General features: G+C 38.1%; 2 protein-coding genes across 2 annotated transcripts in view; both read right to left on the bottom strand.

The window, feature by feature from the left end:
- Positions 1-11,364: 11,364 nt before the first annotated feature.
- Positions 11,365-19,938, bottom strand: slc25a38a (solute carrier family 25 member 38a). Its single transcript, XM_048194289.1, has 8 exons — positions 19,708-19,938; positions 19,378-19,436; positions 16,677-16,789; positions 16,509-16,593; positions 16,247-16,426; positions 15,448-15,616; positions 13,727-13,893; positions 11,365-13,490 (listed from the first exon to the last, which is right to left on the bottom strand). Exons 2-8 carry the CDS (start codon positions 19,390-19,392, stop codon positions 13,368-13,370), a joined length of 852 nt encoding a protein of 283 aa, XP_048050246.1. The 5' UTR covers positions 19,393-19,436; positions 19,708-19,938; the 3' UTR covers positions 11,365-13,367.
- Positions 19,939-22,735: 2,797 nt separating this feature from the next.
- myh9b (myosin, heavy chain 9b, non-muscle) overlaps positions 22,736-26,614 on the bottom strand; it is a 54,946-nt gene continuing 51,067 nt past the window's right edge. The window contains 1 exon segment of the mRNA XM_048194114.1: positions 22,736-24,156. Within this exon segment, the coding sequence (XP_048050071.1) occupies positions 24,048-24,156 (109 nt within the window). The 3' untranslated portion in view covers positions 22,736-24,047.

Here is a 26,614-nt window from a genome sequence, read left to right as displayed (position 1 = left end):
ACTAAAGAGGATGAGGATGAGGATGAAGACAAGGATGAGAATGAAGGTGAAGACGGTGCGGTCAGAGGTGTTGTTGGAGGTGCAATCGGAGGTGCCTTGAATGCAATTGGAGGTGCCTTGAATCCAAACATAGGTACAACTGGAGAAGAGGCAGCCAAGACTACAACTGCGACTGTGGTGTCAGAAGAGGCAGACGTAACAACAGACGCGACTGCTGTCACAGAAGAGGCAGCCAAGACTACAACTGCAACTGCAGTGACAAAAGAGGCAGACATAACTACAGATGTGACTGCGGTGACAGAAGAGGCAGATGTAACTACAGAAGATGTGACTGCAGCCATGACTGCATTGACAGAAGAAGCAAATGTGACTACAGAAGATGTGACTACAGCCATGACTGCGGTGACAGAAGAAGCAAATGTGACTACAGAAGATGTGACTACTGCCACGACTGCGGTGACAGAAGAGGCAAATGTGATTACAGCAGATGTAACTACAGCCTCGGCTGCAGTCACAGAATGTCAATTTCAGTTTCAATTTCAAATTTATTTGTATAATGCTTTTTACAATACATATCGTTTCAATGCAGCTTTACAGAAAATGCATGCAGAAGAGGCAGACATGACTACAGCAGATACAGCATAAATGCATTTAAATTATACTTGTGAATGTAACCATAAACTACGCATGAAAAATTTTGACAACTTTGTAAAATGATGTTCAGCATGTGTCATCACAATGATACAGATGTTTTCTTAACTTGCTGGTGTTTTTTCAATTGCATGTGTTTTCTTTAGTTGCAGGACATTGAGCTCTCTCAGCTACCTAACTTTATAATTTCATACAATTGAACAGCAGTGATTATTAATACAATATACTAATGCATGTGCCTGAAAATGATAATTAAAGGTGCAAAACTCAATCTTTGCAGAAGCAAACATCCATCTATCCTCTACACTGCTTATCCTCTTCAGGGTTTGACGAAATATTTTATTTATCCTATAGAAAATAATTGTAGAATAAGTTTAAATATCATTTAAGCCAGATGTGTTGGCCTACGTGACTGTGAGGGTCAAATGTATATGGGAGGTTAGCTTGGCCATTGAGCATATTTTGCTTAGTCGTGGATTTTCTAGTAAAGAACGGGTGGCTGTGGAAAGAAAAAGGCCATTGTGTCACATGGAGGCTTCTTGCCTTGGACAAGTGTTGATTGGCCTTGGAGATTGTTACATTTGTTAATTTGCTCAATAAAGTCTAATTTTCTGGAACTCTGACTGCTAAACTTAATTTCCAGAGATAGAACACTTTTCTCCACGACAGGTTTTGGAATTTTACACTGATGAATTTTCTGTCCTGCATGCACTTTTGCAAGTGCACCATCTGTGCGGTCTCGAAATTTGGCCAGCACACCCTGTCCATGTGCAGTCCACATTTTGAGACAGTGCGGGCAGTGCATGTGCAACAGCGCCTGCGCAAGCAGGACAGAAGAGTCCACTAGGTGGCAATACATACAGTACTAAGCACAGTTTGCAGGTGTCGAAGGAGAGAGTGGAAAGAGTGATTTGAAACATGCTTGAAACAAAGAGAAAAACATGACAGCGAACTTGGCAAGCATTTGTGCAAAGAGATTAGGAAGTACCCACAGGTAACACTTTAGAATAATGGCCCGTCATTAATAAGTAACTATGCAGGAAGTAATGCAGGACTTATGAGTAGTTCTACATTAACACTTCAGCTACTACTATTAACTAACATAGAAACAATCTTAACTAATCGGTAAGTAATATCAAATTTAGGACTAAGATAGTTCCTTATTAGCTAATCAATAATTACCTAATGAGATTACCATCATTAATAACTATTAACTAACAGACAAACTGTAAAGAACATTAGCATGTGTCTGAGATATAATCGGTCATAATTTTTACTCTGAATATTGTCATAAAATGCACCATTAATTACTCAAGTGTTACCTAGTCACTATGCAAGAACTACTAGTGATCAGGACCATTATTTTAAAGTGAAAAACATGTTTTTCGCTTTAAAATACTGGTCCAGATCACTAGTAGTTCTTGAAGAATGACTAGGTACTTGATTGAAAATCAAGTACCCATAGTGATGCATTTTATGACCACATTGAGATTAACTACTAGTGGTCTGGACCATTATTATAATGTGAAAAACATGTTTTTCACTTTAAAATAATGGTCCTGATCACTAGTAGTTCCTGCATAGTGACTAGGTAACACTTGAGTAATTAATGATGCATTTTATGACCAGGTTGAGAGTAAAAAAGACAATTGCTCACATCTCAAACACTTTAATGTTGTGATTAGTAATTAATTAGTAATTCTTTATCATTTCTAATAGTTACCTATTAGTTATTACTGATGCTAATCTCATTCTCTAATTATTGATTAGCTAATAAGGAGCTATCTTAGTCCTAAATTTGATATTACTTACTGATTAGTTAAGCTTGTTTCTTTATTAGTTAATAGTAGTAGCTGAAGTGTTCATGCAGAACTACTCATTAGTCTTGCATTACTTCCTGCACAGTTACTTATTAATGACGGACCATTATTCTAAAGTTTAGGGCAGCAAAATCATGAAGGGAAAAGTAAAAATAAGGGAAAGGATTAAGCATTTTACCAACAACAATGACACGACTCTGTGCTGCCCTTTGATGTTTCACAATAATATGGTTTTGATGATATGTGTTAACGATACAAGCTAATAAATCAAAATTATACATTAAAGCTGCTGTCTGTAAATTTTTTACGTTTAAAATGGTATTTAAACCAGTCAAGTAATTAGGGTCCAAGAACCGAAGGTGCATAGGCACCTAATGAAATCATTAGTGTTCTTATTCTTATTCTTCCACCATTGATTCGACTGCACCCTATGACGTCATTATATGTTATGAAAATTTTCCTGCCATTTTGAATTTGACAAAAAACATTGTTTCCCTTTCAAGGGAACTCGCACTGCGTAAAACGCTATGGGAACGCCTCTGCGTGATGTCGTCATGAAGCACGTATGAAATCTGTCCAATCAGGAGACAGAACGTCATAGGCGGGTGACGTCACTGACCAGAAACTATAAAACCCGCCCAAAAACACTGTCATTCAGCTTCTGTGTCTTCAGCATGCGCTTCGTGTGATACTGTCTGTCCTATTTATTGTTGTCTGTCTTTGCAAAGTTTGGTTGAAATGGCGAGTGAACAACTCTACAGGAAGTGTGTGCACCCTTGCCCATGTTTATCCCGGGCGGGGACACACATGAAATGTGTGTTGTTTGTTTGGGAGCGCAGCATGCCCAAGCAGCTCTCGAAGGGGCTGCCTGTGTGCATTGTGAACAGCTGCCGCTATGGACGCTGCGCTCCCGCCGAGCCCTCTTCGAAGAGAGTGGCTTGGCTCACGTTCTTCAGGGCTCGGGTCCCGCTTCTGCTGAGGCAGGGCGGTGCCTTTTGTCCTGGGGTTCGCAAATGGATGTAACAGAGGGGTTAGAGACGGGCCCTGCCTTATCTCTGCCCTCACCTGTTGCATCCGGAAGTGTATCCATCCGGAGGCAGGAAGCACGCGTTGTGGTTTCTTCCGCTCCGGTGGATACGGTCACGTTAATGGCATCTAGATGAGGAGCTAGATGTTGTTAGCGTGGCCACGGGGGAGTCTGAAGATCCGCCACTTCAGTCTCCCGCCAGCGAGGAGCTTATGGAGGTGCTTTCTCGTGCTGTTGCCAAGTTGAACATCGATTGGCCAGCCGAAAAGCAAGAGCAGACCGTGAGAAGTAAACTGGATGAACGCTTTCTGCCATCTAGGTCTGCTCAGCCTCCACGTCGGGCATTACCATTCTTTCCCGATCTCCACACTGAGGTGTAGAGATCGTGGAAGAAGCCGGTATCTACCTGTGTTTTCACACCTCAGACCTCCATATACAGCAATGTGGCAGGAATGAGAAAACACGGGTATGGGGCGATGCCAAGAGCAGAAGAGACGCTTGCGAGCCATCTCTCTCCGCAGGCGGCATCGTCCCTCAAAACCCTGACGTTGCCCACTAAGTTGCTCAAGACAACTTCAGCGCTAGTGGGCAAAGCGTACTCAGCAGCAGGTCAGGCTGCAGCATGCTTGCACACGATGTCTATCTTGCAAGCATATCAGGCTGATCTGCTGAAGGATTTGGGGGAAAGTGATGAGGTTGGGGCAGATCTGATACAGGAGTTACGCCTTACTGCCGATCTCGCTCTCCGTGCCACTAAGGAGACAGCTAAGTCTGTCAGCCGTTCCATGTCTTCCTTGGTGGCTACGGAGCGGCACTTGTGGCTTAATCTCACCGAGATTAAGGACAAGGATAAGGCGTTTCTCCTTGATGCCCCGCTGAATCCTTCCAACCTGTTTGGTGATGCTATCTCTACCGTCACCGACAGGTTCCAAGAGGCGAAAAAACAGTCTGCAGCCTTGCTGTCAAAAGTATCTCAGTGGGTCCTGCGAACTATAGAAAAGGGGTATGCGATTCAGTTCAGAACACGCCCAACCCGATTCAACGGGATTCTGACCACGGTGGTAGATCCCGAGCAGGCTCTGGTGTTAGCACAAGAAGTTCAGACACTCTTGCAAAAAGGAGCAATAGAAAGGGTTCCTCCTCCCAGCAAGGAGTCAGGTTTTTACAGCCGATACTTCATTGTGCCAAAGAAAGACGGGGGATTATGTCCGATTTTAGATCTACGACAATTGAATCGAACAGTAGCAAAGCTCAAGTTCAAAATGCTCACAATAAAGCATGTCGTGTCACAAATCAGATCCGAGGACTGGTTTGTGACCATAGATCTGAAAGATGTGTATTTCCATGTGTCAATCCTCCCGCATCACAGAGAATTCCTGAGGTTTGCTTTCGGGGGCGAAGCATACCAATATCGGGTTCTTCCCTTCGGCCTAGCATTGTCACCCCGCACTTTTACCAAATGTGTAGATGCGGCTCTAACGCCCTTGCGAATGCAGGGCATCCGCATATTAAACTACATAGACGATTGGTTGATTCTCGCTCAATCAGAGCAGATGGCGGTTCAACATCGAGGTGTTGTTCTCGCTCACATGGAAAAGTTGGGGTTGAGACAAAACGCGAAGAAAAGTGTTCTTTCTCCAGTACAGAGAATCACTTATCTGGGCGTGATATGGGACTCTGTGATTATGAGAGCCCGTTTATCTCCGGCTCGAATAACATCAATCCTCAATGCAGTCTCGGACATAAAGCTAGGCCAGTCACTCACGCCCGCTTTACAAGCTTTACAAGCTGGCGAATCAGATCCTCCTGTGGTCCCAGGGGAAACTGCTGTCCCTCAGAGCAGTTTACATCCCTGGGTACCAAAATGTGGGAGCGGACATCCTGTCGAGGCAGGGGCCGAGGCCCGGGGAGTGGAGACTTCACCCGGATGTGGTGAAGCTCCTTTGGGAGAACTACGGCGAAGCCAAGGTGGATTTGTTTGCGTCTCGAGGGACGACTCACTGTCCACTGTGGTTCTCCATGACAAACCCAGCACCTCTTGGGCTGGATGCGATGGTACAGCCGTGGCCGAGGCTACTGTTGTATGCATTTCCCCCGATCGATAGTTCTGGACAGAGCTCACCGGGACGGAGCCCGTCTATTATTAGTAGCCCCGTTCTGGCCGACTCGGATATGGTTTTCGGACCTGGTCTCTCTCCTAGACGGCTCTCCGATGGAGATTCCGGTCAGGAAGGACCTTCTATCCCAGGCGGGCGGTCTAATATTGCATCCCCGCCCGGAGTTATGGAATTTGTGGGCGTGGCCTCTGAGGGGGCACGTCTCATAGATTCCGGTCTCTCAACTGAGGTTGTTGAGACCATACTCCAGTCCAGAGCTCCATCCACGAGGAATCTTTACGCCTTGAAGTGGAGATTATTCACTTCCTGGTGTGAAAATCATCAGTGGGATGATCAACTGCCCGGTTAGCGCGGTGCTGGACTTCCTACAGGATAGATTTTCTGCAGCGTTATCCCCCTCCACACTGAAGGTGTACGTGGCGGCCCTAGCTGCTTACTACGCTCCTTTAAGTGGGGTTTCTTTGGGGAGACACACGCTCATTACTCGTTTCCTTCGTGGCACTTTGAGGCTGAGACCTGCAGTATGCACGAGAGTTCCAGCATGGGATTTGGCCACTGTATTACAAGGCCTTTCTATGGCTCCCTTCAAACCCATTGAAGAGGTTGCAGAGAAATTTCTAACACTAAAAACAGTGTTTCTTCTGGTTATCTCGTCTCTAAAGAGAATTGGTGACATTCAAGCCCTGTCGGTTGCTCCATCGTGCCTGGAATTTGCGCCTGGTAATGTGAAGGCATTTCTACACCCCAGAGCGGGATATGTTCCGAAGGTTCTCACTAATACTGCAAGGCCTATTGTACTGCAGGCCTTCTGTCCTCCTCCGTTTACGTCATCGGACCAGGAAAGACTGAATCTGCTATGTCCAGTTAGGGCATTAGATGCTTATGTACATAGAGCTTCTACATGGAGAAAATCTGAACAGTTATTTGTTTGCTTTGGTGCACCAAGAAAAGGTCTGCCAGCATCTAAGCAGAGGATGAGCAAGTGGGTGGTTGAGGCTATCTCACTTGCGTATGAGTCAGTTGGACAACCTTCACCATTGGCTGTCCGGGCTCATTCAACTTGGAGTATGGCTGCCTCCAAGGCATTTATTTCAGGGGTTTCCCTAAATGACATTTGTAATGCGGCAGGCTGGTCCTCACCGCACACTTTTGTGAGGTTTTATGAATTAGACCTCAGCTCCACTCCAGGAGTGCAAGTGCTACTGTGAACTGTGCGCCTCGGCCTCACACGATCGGTCACTTGTTACTATGGCGGCATGGGTATAGCGTTCCCATAGCGTTTTACGCAGCGCGAGTTCCCTTGAAAGGGAACGTCTCGGTTATGTATATAACCTTAGTTCCCTGAATAGGGAACGAGACGCTGCGTATCCTTGCCATACTCCCTGCATGCCCGATAAGCGACTTGCTTCAGACTTTGAGAAGCTGAATGACAGTGTTTTCGGGCGGGTTTTATAGTTCCTGGTCAGTGACGTCACCCGCCTATGACGTTCCATCTCCTGATTGGACAGATTTCATACGTGCTTCATGACGACATCATGAACCTATTCAGAGAACTAAGGTTATATACATCAGTGGTTCTCAACCACATTCCTGGAGGCCCACCAACACTGCACATTTTGCATGTCTCCTTTGTCTGACACACCCATTTTAGATCTTTGAGTCACTACTAATGAGCTGATAACCCTAATCAGGTGTGTTTAATTAAGGAGACATGCAAAATGTGCAGGGTTGGTGGGCCTCCAGGAATGTGGTTGAGAAACACTGATATACATAACATAAATATTTTCAAACTCCTCCTAGGCCGTTACTCCGATTTTCACGAAAATTGAACCAGATCATCTTCAGGCCATGCTGACAAAAAGTTAAAGGAATTTAAGTCAATTTCTAAAATGTTTTTTTTTTAAAAACATGCAAACTAATTTTACATAGCGCTTATGGAAATAGACATAAGGCTGTATCTCCACAATGCTTTATCGTATTCAGACCAAACCAGGCACATGTCATCACAAGCATGACCTGAGGTAACATGTAGCGTTTTGGCACAGTGACACCTACTGGTCCGGAGATACAAAACAAGATGTTTATTTTTCCTTATAACTTCTGATGGGTTTATCCAAAAGTCATAAATTTATCAATAAATTTCATTAGATTTGGGACATCATGTTGAGTCGAGCAATATCCAATTTTCCCATATCGGCCATTTTGAATTTTGTGCTGAAATTCTGTATTTTTAAACGCATTAGCTTGTCGTAATGGAACTCGGTATGCACCATCAGCACAATGCCCTGAAGAAGCCTGAGAAGTTTCGGACCAGTGCCACCTAGTGGAGAAAAAAATATTTTTATATTTATAACTAGATGTGATTGGCTTATTTTCAAGGATTCTCCTGAATCCTTGCAAATTCAACGATACCAAACTTGCTAGGTTTCGACTTACGGTTTGTGCAACTTGGTGATTTAGCGCTTAAAAAATTATTGCGAATATCTTCGAAACCGTTAGTCCGATCGAGACTAAACCAGCATAGTAAACACGAAACCTAAGCATATTGTAGCCCAAATGTCAAAATGTTAAGTGGCAAAAAAATCTAAACAATCCTTGGGTCTTTTTTATGATTTCATACATATACATGTCTATAACTCCAAAATGAAATTAGATATGTTAATCAAATTTGACACACACATGTATGGGGATCCCTCTGAGGACACACAAAAAATGGTGGGATTGTGCATTTTGGTAGTGCTATAATTGAATAAAACACAAAATTGTCATTAACTACAATACGGTATTATGATATAAAATACTATATTATATGAATGCACTGGTGTACCATTATAAAACTTAGTACCATCCTAGGTTTCATATGGTTTTGAACTTGTGGTCAAATTTTGTAAAAACATTTTTCAAAACAATGCTAATAGCTTTATATAAATGTGTCCTATTGTAATGAGACTGGTCTTATTAGATTCTGTGGGTCATGCTGAGAACAATAATGCCAATTTTGCCATAGTCAGCATAACTTACTGTCTGTAATTTTGTTTTGATTTTTAAACATTTCTTGAACTACAAATAAGTGGAGACCCTGTCAGTAAAACATTATTTCGTGTTGATAGACGAAGCTGTAGTCAGCAACGAAGAGGCTTGATGCAAAAATGCCTCTCGAGGCTGTATCTCAGCAATGCTTTGACATATTGACACCAAACTTTGCCATTGACATTGTCACTTCAGTCTGACCGTACCACATTAATTTGATCACAGCACCACCTATTGGTGGTTAAACCAGTAAATCTTTATTTTTGACTGTATTTGTGATTTTTCAGCTCTTTTGCCTAAATTGATCTTAATAAATCTTTAATTAACCTTTAATTGGTGACTGTTGCAGTTGGTCTGATGCCCACAGCCATGTTGGCTGGCTTCTTGTGCCGCATTTGTGCTTGGCCCCAAAATGCAGCTTTAAAGCTTGCAGCTTTAATTTTAACTTGGATTTTCTGAGTAAGAAAGGCATAGCATGCAAACAGTACAGGTTACTAAATTGTTTTAAGTAAGTTCAACAAATTCTTGAACATTAAGTAAATTTTCCAAAAAAAGGTTAGTTACTTGTTAGGTTTTACAGTGACAGTGAGGTTAGGGTTAGGTTTAGAGAGACAAAAGCGCCAACTACAGTCACAGATTTCGATGGTCAAAAGAACACCATGTTAAACTATAAGCTTACCAACTAGTTAATAGTACTTATTATAAGGCATGTCTCATGTTTAGGATGATTTGGATCTTGCACTTTCTCACATTCCTCCATTATGTGTTTTATTTATTGTTAAAAATGTTTAATGTTTAATAGTTCCAATATCTTTTTGCGTCACCTTTATACCCATACTGAAAGCAACAATGGCTACACAGTAAAATCCTTAATTATCTCATTAACTTTAACTCTGCTTTAGTGTTATTTTAACACTATTTAGAGAGGGACCATATACTCTGTGCAGAGTTGATTTAACTCTGGGGATTTTGCTGTGTAATCACCTCAGATCTTAAATAATAATAAAATAGAGTCCACAGTTTTTACATCTGTGTGAACAAACAAGTCTGTTACATGATAAAAAAAAATTTATGCCACTCAGTAGGCTATGTATTTTTAATAATGTTAAAATGATTTAAAATCTACAAATCTAGTTGCAGTATGCTTGCAACGAGAGAGCCTATAACCCTCTTCTGATTGGCTATGATTTTTTAATTATTATTTTGTTGTGTTTCATAGCCATGTCTCGTCTTTCATGAACAATTGAGTTGTGTGGGTTACTAGAGAAGAGCCTGTGCTTCAGTCAAGGATGAGCTGAGAAACATTGGTGTTATGCTGCATGTTGCTTTATTAAAAATCATTAACTGCATCTCACTTAAGTTTAATTTAAATAATAACTTAAATAAAACTTAAATTGTATTTAAGTTCAGAGAAAATATACACCAATGTTCCAGTATGATGTTGACATGAAACAGTTGTCTGTATTATAAACATGTGTAAACAATGAGTACTCGTTTACAGTTACAATACTAATAACTTCTCACATTATAGAAAACTTTTTGAAGAATAATCTTTGGATAGTAAGTGAATATCAAAGCAAACAAAATAAAGTCTTCCTTGACTGTGTTCTGCGTACTGTGTTTTCCTCGCCTCTGGGTGGCGCTTGTGTTCAGTGTTCTGGTTTCTATGAGTCGCTGTACTGTGTTTTCTGTCCTGTACGTTAGATGGCGCTGCTGCTGTGACGGACGGGTGGACCATATTAAGACACACGGGATGGATTGTCCATATTAAGACAAAGACCATATTAAGACAATGGCGAGACGCGGAGTGACTCCTCGGTTAAACACTGTGTACATTCTGTCGCAACTTCTGTTTGCTGAGAGACACAGTGTCCTAAATCAGTGTTTACACGACGCAAAAACATGTTTAAATGTTTTAATTAACATTTAAAGGCATGTTCATTTTATTAGGATCAATAAACCTGAATAAGAGAAGAAGTGAAAGTGAAAATGAACTGAAAATTAGGACAATAATCTGTGCTCTGCGTGTGTGTTATCAATGAGGTTGTTCTTGTACAGGTTAAAGTGTAAAGAAGTGATTTGATGTTTGCAGGAGAGCGCGATCATCACGTCCCTCATTTAACTGGGTAAAAAAAAAAAAAAAAAATGTCATTCTGCACCCTCTGAAAATCCACAAAAAACCTAAAACAACAACTAAAAATAATTGGTCTAATAATAATAATAATTAGCTGAAGTCTTTCACCAGATGTTCACTTACAAAACTAGCCATGATATTTATAGTTTCCTCCATAATGCCATTATTATTGTTACAGCAGTAAAACTGTGCTAACATAAAAAGATTAAAACAGACAAAAACATTAAAACAGACTTAAAATAACAGGATGAATATTTATTAACTAAAGAGTCTAAATGTTATTTAATCAAAATACTTTAACAGAAATATTATAAAGAAAAATACCGTTTCTGATTTTTTAAATAGCCTATAATAGTTTAGACTCATGAAAAAATTCCCTGAATTTTGTTTATTCAAATATTTAAAAATAAATAAATAAATAAAGATTCTGAATGATATTTATTAATATAATACTTTATTTATTAAAACAACAACAATTCTGAATTTTTTGTAAATAATATTTTATTGAAAAGGTAATTTGGGGGATACTATGACATAAGTTTATGTAAAGTCGCTTTTAAACAAACAAATAAAAATGACTAAAAGTTTGTGAAAAAATTTTCTGCTAACTTTATTGAAACATTCAAGAAACTTTACAAACATTCATTCTTCATATTCATATAGATGTAATTTCTTAATGACATCTAAATTATCAAAGTTTTTCTCAAAGTTGCAATGGCATTTGTTATTTTGAACATGTCAAACACAGAACCAGATGTAAAGCGTTACACATTTTCAGCGTGTCGCACGTAATGATTGTCCAGTTCAGTGTCATGTTGTCTTGTAATGGTTTGTGTACTCTCCTTTGACTCTTTTGTAGGGATTTGCGTAAGAGGCTCGTTTGAGGTCATCAGTCTTATCTGCTCCCCTCATTCAGAAAATCTGCTTTTGACCCTCGTTCATATTAGAAAATTACTGAACAAGCAGGAAAAACGATCTCAATTTACATCACAGCTTGATTTTCTTACACAAACAATGATTGTTTCTTGAATCTACACCCAATAGGGCTTTAAACCCTGGGTTATTGTTCTAAACTCTGCTTTTTAACCCTGGGTAGAATAACTTTCACACTTGTAATTTAGAAGCGGGTTTAGCACTGAGTTTTACCCAGGGTAATGAAACCTGCTCCAGAGCAGGATTAGAACTGCTTAATCAATGACACTGACATCGTAAATATTCATATTATTATTCATTTCAATTATTCGTTATTCATTTCATATTTGCAGTGTCAGAGTCATTGTGAAATGGCAGTTTATGAATACTAATTGGTTACCCATGAGCATGTGAAAAGCAGGATAACCCAGGATTCCACTTACCCAGAGTTTACATTAACCCCGGGTTAACTAGCTCAATTTTGAGAAAAAAAAAAAAAAAAAAAAAAAAAAAACTAATGTTGTGATAAAACAATGTTATAAAAACAGATTTCAGTATTTATTTAAAAACGACAAGCTGTCTGTGAATGATTGTGATGGGACTCAGTTCTGAGTGTTTTAAAGTCACCATTAAATCAAATTTGACAATTCATATTTTTAAAGGAATATTACAGTAGGCTATAATAAACTATTTAACTGTGAACATCATTATTCGTGTGCCCTTGTAATTAAAATAACTTATTCTCCATCTTGCAGCTTCTGTTCTCTTCTCTTGAGATAATTAAGCAAATAATAAAGCTGTGGCTGAAGTCAGTTGTACTTCTTGTGTTTCTCTTTTCTTCAGTGATTCTGCTTGTTAACAGCAGGTGTTCATCACTAATGCTCAATCATCACTTAATTAATTTCTTAATTATCTCATTAACTTTAACTCTGCTTTAGTGTTATTTTAACACTATTTAGAGAGGGACCATATATTCTCTGAGCAGAGTTGATTTAACTCTGGAGATTTTGCTCTCTTCTCTTCTCTTCTCTTCTCTTCTCTGATGACTGGCACGAGGGCGGGGCAACCTTTCAATCACAACCAGATCTACCAATAGCAAACTACAACGATCCAATCAATTTCCCATGGACAAAATTAAGCCCCGCCCTACACTGTTTTAGAAGCCGTTTCACTCGGATATACATCACAGGAAAGAAAAGACTATCCCCCCTCCCATTTCATGCTGACTTTAATAATAATAATAATTTGACTCGATAAACAACATATTAAGTTAACCTGTCAATCATAACCTGCAACATAATACTATAAAAGTCACCAGATTATGACTGTCCTAAAGCAGCTCATGAACTGTATACAAACATTATAAGAGCAGAGCATAAGCAGCATAAAAACAGACAAGACAAGCTGAGCTGACATGTTAAAGTGCGTTTCAAAGCTCAATCTCTGTGTTCAAGATGTTTCTCACTTCAGTTCTCCATTGATAATCAAGGCAGTTTGCCGAACCATGATGATCACAGTCAGTCAGACAAACAGATCATTTTCTATCGCCATGTTTCCAGACCCACGTGATCCTCACCGTCGAGGATCTCAGAGTCAAACACTAAAACATCAGACGGGCCCGTGAGCCACTGTGAAGATCTCGTTCAGTGTGTGATGTGATGTGTGTTTGATCGCTCTCAGGATTTGAGGCCCATCTGAGCCATCAGCTGCTCGTACACCGTCCACGCCATCGCCGCCATCATGGTTCTCCTCAGAGAGCGAGGAACTGCGCCACGGAAAAAACCCACCAACCCGTGATCCTGACAGACAAACATAGAGACAGGTCAGCAGTGTTATCTTAGTATTTTTATTTTTTTTTTTTCATTAGTTTTTATTTTAATATTTTGGTTTTAGTAAATTTGTTCTGTTTTTTAGTTGTTGTCGTTTTGATTAGATTTTATTTTTAAACTTTTAATCCAATGTAAAGTGTGTCATTTAAGATCCAAAAGAACTGTTTATTTAAGCAGTAAAACAGAGCTGGAGACGAGCATGTTACCTTGTAAATGTATCGCACCACATCTGACGTCCTCCTGAAGACATCTGGACTCACTTGAACGTGAGTTTTCACCACATCTGCCGGCTGGGTCACGACGGAGGCCAGGACGCCGGCCAGAACACCGCAGCTGAAGTTAGCCAGTGGAGCGTAAGATGACTGACTGATCTCTAAAAGAGAGAGAGTTTATCAGTACAGTCTGTGGAAATGATCTGCACGGCTGTTACACAATTTACCATCACTATGACTCCCTGTCTGGGCTGTCGGGATGTTTGAACGGCTCTCTTATCTCTTATGTAGAAACATTTGTACATTAAGAGCAATACTCCTGTTAGCTGTTATCTCACCAAACCTCTTAAGACACTGAGAAAAAAAAAGTGTTCCAGAAGAACATGGGGGTGGGAAAATATATGAGACAGAAGGAAAAACTATACTTCAATCCTTTTTTTTTGCATTCCTGAGAAACTTTGCATTTATTTGCAAAGTGTTGGTGTTCCCTTGAGAAATGTTGCATTTGCTTGCAAAGCTTCTTCTGCAAAACATTTCTGTTTCCAAAGACATTTAGAGTTTGCTCATAAAACATTCCTCTGAGACATTTTGCATTCGCTGGCAAGATTTTAGTGTTCTACAGAAGCTTGTTTCTGCCACTGAATAAAAATAATAAATAAATAAAGTAATTGTGACTTTTTATCTCACAATTTCGTTTTTTTTTCTCAGAATTAGATATTATAGCTCACAATTGCATTTATATCTTACAATTCTGAGAAAAAAAGGCAAGAAATAGTCACAATTGCAAGAAAAAATGTCAGAATTGCATGAAATAAAGTCACAATTGTGAGAAAAATGTAAAAATGAAAAGAAACACTCGCAATTGCAAGAAAAAAGTCAGAATTGCAAGAAAGTCACAGTTGTAAGAAAAATAGTCAGAATTATGAGAAAAAAGGCAGAATTGTGAGAAAAAAAAGGCAGAATTGCAAGAAATGAACTCACATTCGCAAGAAAAAAAAGTCAGAATTGTGAGAAAAAAGTAAAAATTACAAGAAAGAAACATGCAATTGAATTGTAAGAAAAAAAAGTCAAGAATTGCAAGAAATAGTCACAATTGTGAGAAAAATAGTCAGAATTGTGAGAAAAAAAGGCAGAATTGCAAGGAAAAAAGTTGCAATTCTCTTGTTATATATTGTTTTATTCTGTGGCAGAAACAAGCTTCCATAGAACTCGTAAGACTTTTGAGTACGCCAAGAAATTTTGCTTTTGCTCACAAACTTTTTACGTTCCCCTGAAATGTTGCGTTTGCTTGCAAAAACTTTGCATTGGTCTGAAAAAACTTTGCATTCGGTCGCAAAACTTTTAGCGTTGCCATGAGAAACTTTGCATCCACCTGCAAAATTGTTACATTCCTCCAAGAATTGTTGCATTAGCTTGGAAAAATGTAGCTTTCCTCAGAGAAACTTTGTATTCTCTGGCAAAACTTTTGCGCTCCCATAAAAACGTAGCGTGCTCTTGCAAACTTTAGGATTACCTCAGAAATATTGTGTTCACTCGCAGCGAACTAATGATATAATTTTTCCTCCCATGACACAAATGTTCCAGTGTAAAAGAAAAAATCCTAACTTTCTTGCTGTAAAATAATTATGAACACTTTAAGCGGATAAAATCCTATTTAATCACGCATGTTTGAAGCACATGTAGTATATGGCCACACTCTCAGTAAGTGTACAGACCTCGTGGCAGCAAGTATTTGGCCTGGCTGTAGATCATGACATATATCCCGGAGAACGGCGCGTCTCTGAGCAGAGTGGCTGTCAGACCTGAGAACAGAGCCTTCGGTCCCTCCACCCGGCACACGGACCGCAGCGCTCCTCCCACACTGCTGTACTGATAGCGGCCGCTCTGAAACACACACACAAGTCATGATTTCACACTCTCTCATGAGGCCGATTTACACTACTGTTCAAGGGGACCTATAATGTCCCTCTTACAGATCATTAGCTTGTCAAATTTGCCCCTATTTGGGTGTGAGCAAAAAAACACGCCGTTTTTGTGTGTTTCCCTTTAAATGCAAATGAGCTGCTGCTCCCGCCCACTTTCCAGAAGAGGGCGGAGCTTTAACAGCTCACGCTTCGGTTCACAATGCTGGAGAATCTCACGCAGCCAAAATGAGGATTGTCAGTAACGGTGTTCAGCCTTACATTGTTCAAACCGGAGTCGACACTGATGGAGAGACTCAGGAAGAAGTTACAACTTTTAGAATGAAACTGGACGTTTCTGAATGGTTAATGGATAAATTTATGTAGTTTCTGTGGAGTTTGATTCAACTTATCGACTAGCATGTGCCGTCATGTTAATCTTTTGTGCAAATCCAGCATTGAATTGACCCTCGTTTGTGAAGCAGTCTGGCGTAAAACAACAACTCTTCCTCTTCTCTAAAGCAGCCCAACATGGCCCCGCCCCCTTTGTTGTGTGTTCTTGGGGGCGGGGTTTATGTAAATTTTAGGGTTATTGATCCACGCACACACACACCTCGAAGCGTGTTTTGATGACAGTGACAGGCAGCATGCAGACGCCCGCGACGCATCTGGCTCCAGCTCCCAGCAGCACTGACTGTAGGGGCCCCGGGGCCCCGTCGGCGAAAAAACGCTGCTTTAGCGTGAAATACGTGCTGAAGTAGATCCCGACTCCTGGAATACAGCGCACAAACGACTGCGGAGAGAGAAAGAGAGAATATTACTATACAAACACAAACATAATAGAGGCCTTGTATCAAATCAGACGTGACACTCACAGGTGAGACGCCTCTCCACAGTCCAAGAATCTTCTCCGTCCGCAGGACACTAACAAAGACTGCGATCATGCCGACCCGACCCGATCTGATGCACAGAATACAGTTCAATCAAACTTCATTCAACCAGACTGAACCTGTCAATCAAACCCGTCTCGCGTGTGTACTGACCCGGGCTGTAGGGTTTGCAGGCGCGTCTTCACCAGGTCCAGAGGCTGGAAGAGCAGCGTGGAGCACGTACCGCTCAGAGAGCCACACATGAACGCCTTCACTGCGGGATGAGCCTAAATCATATTCAAACATGCGTATTATAAATACAATATTCAACAGTCAGTCGAAAGCTGCGCTAATCACATATTTTACACAAGAATTATAAAAATATTAGATTTAGTTCAGCATGTCACACTTTTTTTTGTTTTGTTTATAAAACAGGTTTATGGTTATTTAAAACTAAACTTAAGCCATAAAAATAATTTCCGTTACTTGAAATAAACGTTAACTGAAATAAAATAAAATATAATAAAACTTGAACTTATTTCAGGTAGAGCTTCTTTTTTTTTTTTTTTTTTTTTACTTAATTTAAGCATTTAAGCTTTAAACTGTACAACATTAGGTAGTAAAATAACTAAAACTCAAGTAAAAACTATACATATTTTATAATATATATATATATATATATATATATATATATATATATATTAAAATAAAATAAAAGTAAAATGGAAGATATAAAATAAAAAAAAAAGAATTCAAAATATTAATAAAAACTATAATAGTATATCAATTATGCTAAACTTAAGCCAAAAAATGTTTTTTATTACTTGAAATAAAATATATGTTAAATTAAATAAATTAAAATATAAATAGAACTAGCTATTTGTCATGCTTGGCAACATTTCTCAGTTTATTTAAGTTTTAAATTATGTGAAATAAAGTACTGAAATAACTAAAACAAAATAAAAACCAGACATATTTTATATATGATGTATATATATTATTGACATACAGTATTTTATATAGATTTAAAAAAAAAAAAAAAAAACACAAACACACATTATTTAAACTTTAACTAAAATGAAAATGGAAGATATATATATATATATATATATATATATATATATATATATATATATATATATATATATATATACTAAAATAACACCAATGATACTAAAATAACAAAATAGTTTTAGTTGGGCGGTATTTTGGCCATCATATCCACAAGATCAATGAAATGATTTCATAAGTGAATGATATGAATGTGATGTAATGCATGACTCAGCACAGCTTCAGCTTGTCTCTTTCTGCTGGACTTTAAGATTCTCATCTGTGCGTCTGTCTCGTTAACTGAGCGTGTGTTTGCTCAGCCCCGCCTCTTTGGAGCATGACCATAGCAACCGAATGTTTTACAGAGGACCGCTTCACACGGACCAATCAGAGTGCAAGAAAACAGGAGGCTTGGCTAAAGCCCGCCCCCTTCAGAGGATTAACTTCACTGCTTCACTTCTGCAAACGCCTGAGGTAAACAACAACAACCTCCGTGAAATCAGCCCATTCAGGTCTTAAACCGCATATTACAATCACTCTATATGATCAAACACAACGAACATGTTAAACCTCATGGATTGAGACGTCATAACCCTCCCGCCTCTGTGTTATTATTGCACAGTCAGAGCTGCGGTAACTATCAGTCATTCTGCCCTATCATCACTAACCAGATAACATGACTGATAGAAACGGGGCAAGCTGATGTGACCGGATCAAGTCTGAGGTCAGAGTTCAGAGGGAAACTGCAGAACAGACGAACTTATACATTTCAAATAAACTGAATCAATAAGTCAGTCACTATATTGATTAGCCTACTTATAGTGTTGCATGGTGTACAGTATGAGGGTTGCTGAATGAGATAGGAGGGGGAAAAATATGTTTGCGTTCTCTTGCAAATTTGAGTTGACCCGAGAATCTGAGTTCGCTCGCAAAACTCTGCGTTTCCCTGCGTTTACTTGTAAAAAAAACTTTTGTTCCCCATTAAACGTTGTGTTTGCACACAAAACTCTTGCTTTTCCTCTAAGAAACTTTGCTGTCGCTTGCAAAACTATTGCGTTCCCCTGAGAAACTTTGCATTTGCTCATAAAAAAAAATAAAAAAAAACTCTTTCATTCCCCAGGAAACGTTGTGTTTGCACACAAAACTCTTGCGTTCCTCTAAGAAACTTGCGTTTGCTAGCAAAACTCTTGCGTTCCCCTGAGAAACTTTGCTCGTAAAAAAACAAACAAACAAACAAACAAAAACTCTTTGGTTCCCCAAGGAAACGTTGTTTTCGCACACAAAACTTTTGCGTTCCTCTAAGAAACTTGCGTTTGCTCGCAAAACTCTTGCGTTCCCCTGAGAAACTTTGCGTTTGCTCGTTAAAAAAAAAAAAAAAAAAAAAAAAAAAAAAAACCTCTTTGGTTCCCCAAGGAAACGTTGTTTTTGCACACAAAACTCTTGCGTTCCTCTAAGAAACTTGCGTTTGCTCGCAAAACTCTTGCGTTCCCCTGAGAAACTTTGCGTTTGCTCGTTAAAAAAAAAAAAAAAAAAAAAAAAAAAAACCTCTTTGGTTCCCCAAGGAAACGTTGTTTTTGCACACAAAACTCTTGCGTTCCTCTAAGAAATGTTGCGTTCGCACACAAAACTCTTGTGAAATATTATAACATAAAAGAAAAACGATATTTTAATGCTTTTGATATTTCAATGCGAATGCAAATGTTTGTCATTGTCAGGGAATAAGTTTCAAGTTTTTTTTTTTACATCATAAGAAACAAATTCAGTGTCTAAACGTTTGACTAGTAATGTCACGTTTGTAAAAAGTGATAAAAGCACAAAGTCTTACCAGTGAGAACTCCATGAGATGATCAGTCAGTTTGTCCTTGAGAGCAGCGAGCTCAGCTTCTGAAAACACCAGAGTGATCTGAGAATAAATCACTGACCGCATCTCTCTGATTTCACACAAACTTAACATCACCTGACTGCTTCTCTCTCAACACACACAATCACTCAGTGTTTGTTATTCTGTTAGTGTCCACCCGTGCCTCTCATTCATGCGCGCGCTTCTCACGTGAGGTGCACCGCACGTTCTTGTGGTTTCAGAGATGCTGTTTTAAATTAAGTGGCAGAATTTGCTGAGTTATAAATAAACTTCTTAAGTGAAAGACCAGCTCACCTCTTATGATCCGCGGCGGGTGTTCTGGGTCACAAAATGGGGTTTCCAATAAATGTTGCTGCAAAAGGTGAAAAATATTCCCAGACGACCTCGATAGTGATTAGGAAGCTTTGAAATAAAAAATTATAAAATAAGAAGAATAACGAAGAGAATCAGAAGGGGTCGTGGTGATCACACACTGTTCCCAGTCGGTTCAGTAGCGCTGCTGTCTGGCTGTCAGTTTACGCGCTCCACAGGTAGGTATAAAAGAAAGGGGCGGGGCCAGATGCAAGGTGTATAGTACACTGAATCTGATTGGCCCATTACCAGCTAGCGGTTGCAAGACCAGTGCCCAAATGTAACAGTGCACGTATAACGTCATAATTTTCTTTCACATAAGAAAATAATAGTAAAATGATTTCAATGAAACACATAATTATACACACAAATTTAAATGGAATAAATTCCCTTCAATGTAAAGTAGATAAATCCGCTCAAAACCAGTTTGGACCATCGTGCTCGGTCTGCAGCAATAGGCGACCAGCGTGCGCGCTCTCGTGGCAAAACTCAGTAACGGTCAAAACAGAGTCAACCGTTTCATTATTTAGAAGAAAATGGTTTATTTACGAGTTGTGGGACAAATTAGTGGAATAATTTGTGTTTAATTTATTAAATGATTTGATTCACGAAGAACATGAATAGTTGAATACGTTCTATTCACATATTTTGCAAAATAGTTTGATTTGCCTAGCAACAGTGCAGCTACGGGTTCTGTATGCGCGGGCTTTATTCTGAAAGGAAAATTACCTTGATAAACATGCTTTAAGGGAAAAAAAAACGTTTAGATTATCAATAAATATTTGTTGGGAAAAGGTAGATGAACGAAATGCGGAGGTAGGGAACATTTCATATAGCCTAAATAATTTTTTGTTTCATTTGATGTTAAAGCTCATTATTTAATCCATTTGTGTCCAAATTTTTTTTGTTTCATTCATATAGTCCTGTTAATAGTGTCCTATGTGAACATGTTCTGAATTTATTTCCCCCAGGTTTTTTTTTTCCTTAAAAAACGTAACGTTATTTGAATGTGCGGCAACTAACGTTAGTTGTCGGTGGGCAAATATGTTGTATGAACCCCTGACCCTCAATGTAAAATTGGAATAGGAGGCGAACATTTGGCATCTAACTCAAAATAACTGATTTCAACAGATCAATCAATTTGATCAAAGTCGAAGAACATTCAATGCAAACCCAAAAAAGCTGCATCTAGCTTATATATAAGCTAGATTGAATATGAAAACACAACAAACAACAAATCCATTTGTCTTAAAGTGGTCGAACACAGTGCAGAACAAAGTGCAGCTGTTAAGTTGTTCCAACAGAGCATTGTGAATCAAAAAAGTTAAATTACATTGTTCAAAAATGACTCCATATGTGACCCTGGACCACAAAACCAGTCAAAACTCGCACAGGTATATTTGTAGCAATAGCCAACAATACATTGTATGGGTCAAAATTATAATTTTTTTTTTCTTTAATGCCAAAAATCATTAGGATATTAAGTAAAGATCATGTTCCATGAAGATATTTTGTCAATTTTCTACTGTAAATATATAAATAATTCTTTTTGTGAGCGGATATACATTGTTAAGGACTTTATTTGGTCAACTTTAAGGCAATTTTCTCAATATTTTGCCTTCAGATTCCAGATTTTCAAATAGTTGAGTGTCGGCCAAATGCCCTATCCTAACAAACCATACATCAATGGAAAGCTTATATTCACCTTTCAGATGATGTATAGATCTTAATTTAAAAAAATTGACCCTTATGACTGGTTTTGTAGTCCAGGGTCACATATAACAAACAAACAAACAATTAAAAAAAAAAAAAAAAAAAACATATATATCAATATAAAATATTATGAAAGCAAAAGCGCTAAACAAGATGTATTAACCCATTAAAGACAGTATTTCCCCATGATATATGTACCTACAAGTCATTTTCCCACCGGCTATAGTTGCCGCTTGGACTTTTGACCAAGTATACAAAAAACTATAGATCTCTTGTAAGATTTCTTTTTGTTTGGATGATTCTAGAGACCCTCATGATATATATATATATATATATATATATATATATATATATATATGTGTGTGTGTGTGTGTGTGTGTGTGTATATATGTCAACAAAAAATACTTAATACTTTTTTTTTTAAATGCATGTACCTTTATAACAATATACTTTGTATTATATTGCATCAAATAAAAAAAATACTAGTTAACGCTGCTGTGACGGTAAAAATGACATCTTTCTCTCTTCTGACTGCCATCAGTCGCTCTCTATTTTTTTCCCCTCTTTTTGAAAGTTATGAAAACACTATTGTGAAGTTTTTCTTTTGCTATTTGCGCAAATGGAAACAACAAATATATTTAAAGAAGTCTCTCATTCACCGCTATAAAAGTTTACCCGACTATGACGACTTCTGCTTCTGAGAAACCCGGAAATGTGAAAAGGGAGAGCAGTGGGTGGCAGTCCATTTTAAGGATTAGTTCACTTTCAAATTAAATTTCCTGATAATATACTTGAACTAGCATATTGTATATGACAATTTAGATCAAACTTTGACCTGTGGAGGGCAGTAATACACTTAGCAGTGTCTACACTGCTGGAAGTCAAATAGAGAAGAAGAAGAAGAGAGCTAGTTCAAGATGAGCATTTATGGTTAAAACATATAATAATTCCTAGTCTGGGATCGCTGTAAACTATAATTTTGACCTTCAACCGTTTTGAGGCCATTGAAGTCCACTATATGGAGAAAATCCTGGAATATTTTTCTCAAAAACCTTAATTTATTTTTGACTGAAGAAAGAAAGACATGAACATCTTGGATGACATGGGGGTGAGTAAATTATCAGGAAATTTTAATTTAAAGGTGAACTAATCCTTTAACAAATTTAAATATTGATAGGTCTGTTTTTAACTGTAACTAGTGTTAGATAAAAAAAGAAGAAAAGATAAAGATCAAGTCAAGAGTCATACACTTGCTAAAGCGGTTTTGAAAAAGCCATTTTATTGCATCATTATAACGATTTATGACAAATCTCTCCAGATATCATTTAGGAGCTGCAGAGAGAGAACATAACACAACATCACAAAGTCATTATTGGGAGACAATGAGAATGAGAGAGAAAAATGCTCTATCTATCCATACATAATCAATAATAGTAAATTTCTCTCACTTCCCAGCAGTGTGAGCGAAAAAGCATAAACTGAGCACGAGCTTCGAGGAGTGAGAGATCACGAACGTTAATCAAATCCTTACTTTTTTTGGCCTTTCTGAGGGAAACCCCAGAAAGAGAAAACAAATACAGATCGCAGAATAATCAAATATGATGTCAGAGTTTTAAACGCGACCAGAGGTAGCCATGGAAACTCCCGCCAAACAGTGGATTCCCGCCCCTCGCGGCCGTGCTCAGAGTTTACAGTGTGTGCGTGAGAGAAACCGTCAACCCATCCACCCATCATGCCCTGAACATTAATAAAGACACGGTAATGAAAGGAAAAGAGGATCAGAAAATATCCAAATAGTAGATTTAAGGCGATAGTGCATAGTGCCATGTCTAAATGAGTTCGTGCAGTGCCTACTCTGTCCTTAATCCTTCAATCTGCTGCAAAAGTGCGAAAAAAACGCATTTTATTGCTCAGAACAAACAGACAAATCGTTCCCCATTTCATGTGCATATACGGTGGTATGACAATCTCTAATATTCTCGGTGCTGGTTTGAATTACTAAATGCCTTATTTCGTGTTTAAAGCCCAAAAGCGTAACTGTATGATACTATCTGTAATTATCGTCACAATCTCGTATTTACCAGCAGGAGGCGCAAGAGAGCGAGCGCTATGTTCATCCTTTACCATTATAAAAACTTAAGAATAAAATACAGTTGTATAGAAAGCAACGTTGCTTTGGTCCCCTTCAAATAAGTTCTTTCTTCACTTTTTTTTTTTTTTAATTCATTTTTTTTCTTTTACTTCAGTTAGAAAAATAGATCCAGAATCGGGACTATCACTGAGGGAATGTGTCCTTAAAAAAATATCATTCCGCTCTTTTCTATTCTAGACAATGACATGAAAACACAAATTTGGTCCTCAGTGTGAGTGAAGCTGTCGAGTGTGATTGTCAAGAGAACCATTGTGTGTGTGTGTGTGTGTGTGTGTTTGAATACACTATGGCACTAAAATAATAATAATAATAATAAAAAAAAAGAGAAGGATTCTCTGAGTTTTTATGGACGATATTGTCCGAGACTTGTGTGTATCTGTTTGTGTGTTTGTGAGGGAACGCTGCAGTTCGGCTTCTTTCACTCTGGTTTGGGTTCGGGGGTTTCGCTCTTGGCCTCTGGGTCTTCGTCGCTCTCGATTCCTGAGCGACTGACGATGCGGCGCATGGTGAAGGGTAAATCGCCACGCCTGGACACGAGAGATGTACATTTCAATGTCAGATATGCATTTGATCACATGTGCAGGCCTCTGCATGATTTATTGTATTTTAAGCATTATCACAATCGACTGTGATATTGGCCTACTGGTGACTTATCCTGAAAACTTGGGTTATCTTGCATGCTTAGGGTTGCCAGATGTCAAGAGTTTAAATCCCCCAATCAGGGTGTTTCTCTTTAAGGGATAGTTCACCCAAAAATGAAAATTACCCCATGATTTACTCACCCTCAAGTCATCGTAGGTGTATATGACGATCTTCTTTCAGATGAACACAATCGGAGAGATATTTAAAAATATCCTGGCTCTTCCAAGCTTTATAATGGTAGTAAAAGGGGGGCAGATTTTGAAGCCCAAAAAAAATCATCCATCTATCATAAAAATAATCCATACGGCTCCAGGTGATAAATAAAAGCCTTCTGAAGCGAAGTGATGTGTTTTTGTAAGAAAAATATCCATATTTAAAACTTTATAAATTCAAATAACTAGCTTCCGGCAGACGACCATATCGTCGCTGTCCGATGAAAACCACGTATGTCCATTTTGCCGATTTTGAGATTTTTCGACGGATTGAATGTCCAGGTTCATTTCCGTATACAGTATGCTTCACATATCTAAATGGCCAATGAAAAGTTGTGAAATCATGTCATCTGATTTTCACGTATATCCATTTGGTGTCAAAGCTGTCAATCACGCCGCGTATCTCCCGCCCTGTGGAAGCATCTCGCCGGTCTCGTGAAGTTTCATCGAAGCTCAGCACTGGATAGCCAGTGTATAAAGTATCAGCAAACGTTTGTTTTTGACAACTGTTCTCAAGTAAACGTTTCCCCCCTGACGCCAGACGTACGTCTAGGAGTGACAAAATTACGGTAGGACTGTGCAAACAAAGTATCTGTCTAGCATTACCATGTCAGTGTATTGATTCATTGTCCCTTCATAGTTTGCAAGAGACATTTAATACATTTATAATTAATATTAAATAAACTAAGCGTATTTAATAAACTAAGACGTAGGCTATTTAATAAACTGAACGTATTCATCTGTCAATATGAAACGCGACTTGGCCATTCTAATTAATGATCGGAAGAACGCGTATCGACCACCGTTACTGTAAAATATGCACGTATGTCCATTTAAACTCAATTTTGGTCAAATGTGGATTATATCGTTACACTGGCAAGAATATGGTTACATGTAAAGATGCCGTATCAAGTATGACAATGCTACATTCAACTGCTTTTGAAATACGGTGTTTTTTTCACTTCCTGAAAAGTAACCGTTTTGGACATACGTGAGTTTCATCGGGCAGCGACGATATGCATGGTCTTCAAAATTGTGCCCACCATTCACTACCATTATAAATCTTTGGAGAGCCGGATATTATTTATATTATATATATATATATATATATATATATATATATATATATATATATATATATATATATATATATATATATATTTATTTATTTAAATATATCTCTGATTGGGTTTGTCTGAAAGAAGATAGTCATATACACCTATGATGGTTTAAGGGTGAGTAAATCATGGGGTAATTGTCATTTTTGGGTGAACTATTCATTTAATAGGAAAATAATAGAAAGTATAGAAACATACAGTAGATATAGAAAAAAAAGAAAAATATGAAGTATAGAAAAACAGTTACAATAGTTACTATTAAACTACAGAACAAATGGAACAACAGAAAAAATTCCAAATAGATTATTAACATACTTTGGAATGATTGGAATTAATATCAGGAATTTCACAGTTTTAGCTTTTGAGGGAAGCTTCTTGTTTCGCCACTTTTCTTAAATGTAGAGAATGCATGCATTTACATGATAAATATAATAAATAAGGAAACTACAAAGGTGAAATAACCAAGCAGTTGACATTCCCTTGATTTGTGTTTAGGTGAACCAGTGTTTTAGTATAATTAATATACTATTATAGTTATTAATATTTACACAATGTTATCTACACCTAATAATATTATCTACACCTATTTTTTTTTTTTTTTTTATGTTTAACAGGAATATTTGTATTAAAAGTTTACACTCCATTCTGTGTTTACTTCCGGATATTTTTTGTTTGTCATTTTTATTATTTTTGTTTATTTCTTAAATATGTATTAGTTTGTATTTCAGTTTTAGTTAGTTTAGTACCTGAAGTTAAACTAAACCAAAAGGAATTTTTTTAAATAAATTTTAAAAAAGCTATTTGGTTTTTATTGATTTTTTTATTTATTTCAGTTTTAGTTAATTTTGTTCTTCTAAAAAAAATATTTATTTCAAGTGAACATTTACTTTATTTCAAGTCATGAAAAAAAAATTGTTTATGGTAAGCCTGAATTTTGTACTGAAGATCATGCAAATAATTGCAATTAACAATATTTTTTACTCAGAAAACGTTTGATTTACTTTAATGCTGTG

Source organism: Megalobrama amblycephala, linkage group LG1, assembly GCF_018812025.1.
Source record: "Megalobrama amblycephala isolate DHTTF-2021 linkage group LG1, ASM1881202v1, whole genome shotgun sequence".
Classification (NCBI taxonomy): Eukaryota; Metazoa; Chordata; class Actinopteri; order Cypriniformes; family Xenocyprididae; genus Megalobrama; species Megalobrama amblycephala.
The sequence above is the reverse complement of the archived record's forward strand: the minus strand, read 5'-3'. Positions and strand labels throughout refer to the sequence as shown.